A 6,448-nucleotide genomic window follows, 5' to 3' on the forward strand; every position below is an offset into this window, starting at 1 on the left:
TGCCTCCTGAGATGCTTTTCGTCTCCCATCAGCTACAGCCAGCATGACAAATGGTGACCATTGCTGAGAGTGACAGGGTAGTGAGCCTTCATGTTCTAAGCCATGCCCACAAAAGCATTGCCATGACCCGCCTCCTATTTCTGCTTCCTCTCCTTCCCATTTTCTTGCTCTCCGTTTGGGCCTTTGTGATTGGTAGGCCACCCCCAGCCCAGGCGACTTCATAATAGTGAAGTACCGGGTAACTCCTGCCAAAGAAACCCCAGCCCAGTGAGAACTGCACGGCCACCTTGAAAGGGGGATATCCTGTGCAGGACTGAATAGAAAGCAGTCTGAGATGTTGGTAAGGTCCCAAGGCAGACCCACTTAGCTGCTTCCAGTTCAAGGGTTCCAAACCCAATTCCCCTTGGTCTCTATCATGTCTCTAGCCATCACCCTCAGTCACCCCCCCCCAAGAAGCTTATTCTTATTATCAATGGTTCTCCTCCTCATTTTATCCTCACAACAACCCTGCGAGGTAGGTTAGGTAGTACATGATTGGTCCAAAGTCATCCAATGAGCTTCATGGCCAAGTGGGGATTTGAACCCTGGTCTCCCAGGTCCTAGCCTGGCGCTCTTAACCACTATGCCACACTGGCTTTCTTAAACCAAGAGTAGTCAACACGGTGCCTTCCAACTGTTTTTGGACTACAATCAGCACCAACTGGCGTGGCCTGTGCTCAGGAATGATGGAAAGTCACAGCTTAACTACATCTGGAGGACAGCCAGGTTGCTGGAAGGTGTTTTGGCTTCATATGGGAAGCAGCCCACAGTTGAAGGCAGTGATGCTTCTGAATACCAGTTGCTGGGAACCACAGGAAGGGAGAGGGGCTCTGGTGCTTGAATCCGGCTTGCTGGTTTCCCCAGGCATCTGGTTGGCCCCTGTGAGAACAGGATGCTGGATGAGATGGGCCACTGGCCTGATCCAGCAGACTCTCTTTATGTGCTTATGGTAGAGGGAAATCTATCAGTGCTTGTTGTTGTTGTTCAGTCGGTCAGTCGTGTCCCCATGGACCAGAGCACGCCAGGCACGCCTATCCTTCACTGCCTCCCGCACTTTGGCCAAACTCATGCCAGTCGCTTCGAGAACACTGTCCATCCATCTCATCCTCTGTCGTCCCCTTCTCCTTGTGCCCTCCATCTTTCCCAACATCAAGGTCTTTTCCAGGGAGTCTTCTCTTCTCATGAGGTGGCCAAAGTACTGGAGCCTCAACTTCAGGATCTGTCCTTCTAGTGAGCACTCAGGGCCGATTTCCTTGAGAATGGATAAGTTTGATTAGAATTTCATAAAACCTCTTTCACGTTTATGCACACCCTTCTTATCCCCTAAACCAAAAACTATGGATGGGGGGGGGAGAGTGAATGACTTCCCTAAAATTTCTTTATGCTATTTGTGAGTGGGCAAGCAGGGGGTATATTTTGCCAAATATTCTTCAGGTCTATATTGAACTCTTAACAGTTTGTGGTGGTGGTGGTGGGTGTGTGGAAAAGGGAAATGGTTAAAAAGGGAGGGATTTTTGGATTGGACCTACTAAAAAATCCCCACACGCTTCGCAAGGAAGGTTCTGCAGGCCCTTGAATCATTGTCGCTGCCCTTTTCAATATCTTTCCCAGCTCTTTGACATCCAGCTTGAGAGACGAGGTGACCAGAACAGGACACTGTGTCCCCAGCATGGCTGTGCCTTAGATTTATATAATGATGCCGATGCTTGCAATTTTATTTTCAATCACTCTCCTAATAATTCCTAGCATAGAACATTCAATTTCTTATGTCTGTAGCATACTGAGTATGCATACTTGAAGGTATCTTTCTTGGGTAGCTACAGACAATTTCACAGAATCATAAAATGGTAGAGTTGGAAGAGGGTTCCCCAAGAGTCATCTAGTTCAACCCCCTGCAATGCAGGAATCACAGCTAAAGAATCCCTAACAGGTGGCCATCCAACCTATGCTTAAAAACCTCCAGTGAAGGAGAGCCCACCTGCTTCCCAGGTAGTCTGCTCTGCTGCCAAGATTCTCTTACCATCTGCATGCAAGGCTGATGCTCTGAGCTTCCACTATATCAAGACGTCGCTGAGGAGAAAATAAGGTTGAGGACAACAGGAATGATAAGGCAAAAAGGGGAGGAGATTTTTCATTCTGCTCCCGGCATACAATGCAAGTAGTTTAGCTGTAATAAGACCACCCCCTCAATCCTAAAGAACATAAAAACTTAAAAATGAACCTTGCTGAATCAGACCAATGGCCCATCTAGTGCAGCATCAGAAGAACATAAGAAGAGTGTACTGGATTAGGCCAATGACCCATCTAGTCCAACATCCTATCCTCACAGTGGTCAACGAGATACAAGCAGGATATGAGCACCACACCACTCTCCCCGTTTGTGATGCCCAGCAACTAGCATTCAGAGGCATGCTGCCTCCAACAGTGAAGGCAGAGTCATTGTCTCCCTAAATTGTGTGGTCTCTTCGCAGGGGAAAACAGCTGCCATGCCAATGCCCGCCCCCCAGAGACAGCGGCAGGATGTCTTCTACTGCCCATCTGGGTACCAGTCTGAGTACACACTCTTTCACACCAGCCGGGTAATCAAGTACGTCTTTTTGGATGGGAGTCAGAACATTGTCCCAACTCCTGCTGCAGCTGCAGCACACACTTCACCAGCCTTGGAGTCTCAAGTGGGCTACCTGGAGTCAACTAAGGGCTACTATTACCCATTCATCATTCCTGACCACAGCCTGGCCAGCTCTTACTGGGCCCCCGACCTGGAGAGACTCCCCATCTTCATCACTCTCTCCAAGAGCCAGGAGAAGCTGAGCGGCGGCTGGGGGCGCCCACTCATCTCCCGGGACCGGCTGCCCATCTTCCGGCAGTTGTGTGGAGAATTGGCTGGGTTGGCAGTCCACAGGCGCGAGAACCTAGTGGTACCCAAAGCTGCAAAGGAGGAGATGGAGAAGCCTGAGGACCTTGAGGCAGTGGGACTTGGCAATCTGCTGGACAGCGAGGATGGGGAGGAGAAGGAAGGGGAGTCTGGCAGTTGCATGATCCAGACTTCTCCTAGGGAAAGGGAAACTCAGCTCTAAGGGGCTTCTCTCTGAACTCACAATATAATCTGTGATGCCGAAAGACCAGTGGGTTTTGTTTTTTCTTCTACGGTTTTCTAGCTGAAAGTCCTGGGGGATAACCAGCTTCATATAACCAACATACTTAAGTCTAATAAATACACGAAGGGGTTAATATCACAGAGTAAGCTCTCCTGCCACTCACCTTGGGAGGAACTAGGTAATCAAGCCTTTGTTCTCCACTAGTCTAGCTGAGCAACCCAGTGTGTGAAGAAGTTTGAGCCGGTTGCTCCAGCTCAACCGCATGGCTCTCACAAGCCACTCTTGAGTTCCTATGTCAATAATCTAGGACCTTTCACCGCTTTGTAACTAAGCTAAGTTTTACTGCCTGTGCAACTATTCTGAAGCACATGAACCTGACTTTTGAAGGGTTGGTAAGTAAATCATTTTTTAACTTACCAAATGTATGGTGTTTTTCCTGTGCTGGGGGGAGAGGGAAAATTTGGAAAGAAACCTTTTAAAGGGCATATTTTAAAGGTCTAAAAACCTATACTTTCATTCTTTATTTTGCTGCATATATTTTGTTTTTAAATCTCTAATGTGGTTCTCTCATCACGGAGTACTTGCCCCAAACTTGGATCTCGGTGCTCAGGAAGTTGTGTGTGTTGCACCAATAAGTTCCCAGAGTTGCTTGGGAGTTCTTAGAAATCAAAATATATTTATAAATTAATAGTGTAATTTGTTAGCTTCTACACACCCACATGGCACCCAATTATATCTAAATAAAGTGGAGAAACCTCCTCCTCAATCTCAGGAACTACCATGCCAGACTTGGTTATGATATCTTCAGAAATGTCCAAGTTGGCCCCTTTTGGAATTGTTCAATCTGCCACCTTGATTCAAAACTACAAATATGTTAGTTTCCAAACATAGGACAAAACTTGTTGATCACAGGAAACTTAATGCTAAACTGGGTGATGATACCTTCAGAGGTGTCCAAATCAGGGAAGTTTGGCATCCAACGGTATCCAAACATAGACAAAAAAAAACCTGGCTCCTCTATCTTGGGAAGTTGGTGTCTTAGGTTCCTTGTTTTCTTCTTCCCTCCCCACCCCATCTCTCTCTCTTAAATTGTTTGCATCATACCAATTAGACTGGGAGCTATTATGGCAAGGAACAGTGTCTTTTTTGCCCCAGGGCTACTCAAAGGTACGCAGTACCAGCACCTCTTTTTGTGGTTGTTAAAAAGTGTGGCATTTACTGTAACAACTTCATGGTGAGTACCGCCACCTATTTTTGTAGGGAAAAAAGCACTGGCAAGGAACATTACCTTCTGCCCATCTTCTGCATTGCATTATCAAGATCATAACAGGGAAGCAAACGGCAACCCAGAAGATCTAATCCACATTCCTTTAATTTCCCATTGGATGCCTGCCTGCCTGTTTGAACAGGGACATTTCGGTGCTTGGGACAGGAAATCAAAATAACATCACTAGAGTTGGGCTGGGCAGCTAATTCCACCCCATTTGAGGCTCACTGATGCTCATGTCACTAGTCTGTTACCATGCTTGTTGCATCCAATTCCATTGCATGCTGTTCTGTTGTATGCATTTGGGGTACACAGTTTGCACAAAATGAGCATGCAGACCTCCCATTGCTTTTCGAGGCACCCATTACTGAAATGCGTATTTTGTAGGCATCCCTCGCTTATTGCAATATTTCTTTCCTGCCTCGGCCTTCGAGGCCTCGCTTCCTGCATGGAACTCCTGGAGACTCCGCAAACCCTTTGCTGATGCTGCGATCCCATCTCCATCGACTCACCACACAGGGGGTGGGGAGAAAACCCACCCACCTCTCCTTCAAACCACTGGTTTATTAAAAGCAGCCCACCCCCTGGAAACCTTTGCATGGCGTTCATTAACTAATTAACTGTGCTGACTGTCTCCATATTTATCCGTGCCCCCTCGACGACCTGCGTTGAAAAGCTGTATCAAGGCCCCCTTGGTGGAAAAATGCACTCACCAGCGACTGAGATCCTGGTGGGCTTTGAGCCAGGATTGGTGCTGGGGCACAGAGCAAGGAGGAAGGAGGAGGTGTGGAAAGATGAGAGAGAAACTAGAAGCAATTACAGAGGCTTTTCATTACATCCACAATATTATGCTGTGGTGCAAAAGAGGCTAATCTTCCCCGCCCACCCGGCCTGGCAACCCACCTTAATGGAAACCATTTTAAATATTCCAACAATTTACATGAAAAGGGAACTTTTGCAGAGAATATCATCTCCCCTTCTCTCGGTAGCTGCCCCCGCCCACCTACACATCCTACAAAAGCCATGACAACTCCCATTATCTCTTAATGAAGTGAGCATCTTATTGGCGGTCAGTGAGCATTCCCTCCCCGTTCAACCCCCGCTCCTGCTCATACATTCTTCCCCACAAGGTTAATAAGAAGCAGTGAGCTAAAAATATTATGGTAGCCGGCAAAGGGAGGTGGGAAGAATCGGGGTGAAATCTATTCTTTTATTTTCAAGCTTTCCCCCAACCTTCCCAGAAATATATGTCTGTCTCTCTCTGTGTGTGTATCAAAGTGGATTTATTAACTTCATTAACAGAATCGTAGAATGGTAGCGTTGGAAGGGAACCCAAAGGTCACCTGCACTTTCTGTGCCATTCATGAAGGGGAGGGGGAATAGGAAGCTCTTCTTATTAGAGACTGCTGCACCGTATGGGTATAATGTATGGAAGTGAGAGCCGGACCATCAAGAAGGCTGATCGCCGAAGAATTGGTGCTTTTGAATTATGGTGCTGGAGGAGACTCTTGAGAGTCCCATGGACTGCAAGAAGATCAAACCTATCCATTCTTAAGGAAATCAGCCCAGAGTGCTCACTAGAAGGACAGATCCTGAAGTTGAGGCTCCAGTACTTTGGTCACCTCATGAGAAGAGAAAAGACCCTGATGTTGGGAAAGATGGAGGGCACAAGGAGAAGGGGACGACAGAGGATGAGATGGTTGGACAGTGTTCTCGAAGCGACTGGCATGAGTTTGGCCAAACTGCGAGAGGCAGTGAAGGATAGGCGTGCCTGGCGTGCTCTGGTCCATGGGGTCACGAAGAGTCGGACACGACTGAACAACAACAAAGCACCATATGGGACAGCTGCATTTTCCTGCATTTCAGGGGTTTGGACTGGATAATCCTCAGAGTCCCTCTGCAATTCTACGATTCTGTTATTCTACAGTCAGCCTACACCGTCGTTCTGGGTTTGATTCCCCTGTTTTAAAAGGATAATGTTTTAGGGAGTTTTGATTACCGTATATACTTGAGTATAAGCCTAGTTTTTCAGCACATTTTTGTG

The 6,448-nt window shown here is 47.2% G+C and overlaps 1 protein-coding gene across 1 annotated transcript; it reads left to right on the top strand.

Moving 5' to 3' along the window:
- Positions 1-251: 251 nt before the first annotated feature.
- Positions 252-3,161, top strand: LOC117060136. The gene is made up of 2 exons (XM_033172282.1): positions 252-340; positions 2,511-3,161. Exons 1-2 carry the CDS (start codon positions 335-337, stop codon positions 3,114-3,116), a joined length of 612 nt encoding a protein of 203 aa, XP_033028173.1. The 5' UTR covers positions 252-334; the 3' UTR covers positions 3,117-3,161.
- Positions 3,162-6,448: the final 3,287 nt, after the last annotated feature.

Source organism: Lacerta agilis, chromosome 15 (genome assembly GCF_009819535.1).
Source record: "Lacerta agilis isolate rLacAgi1 chromosome 15, rLacAgi1.pri, whole genome shotgun sequence".
Lineage (NCBI taxonomy): Eukaryota > Metazoa > Chordata > Lepidosauria > Squamata > Lacertidae > Lacerta > Lacerta agilis.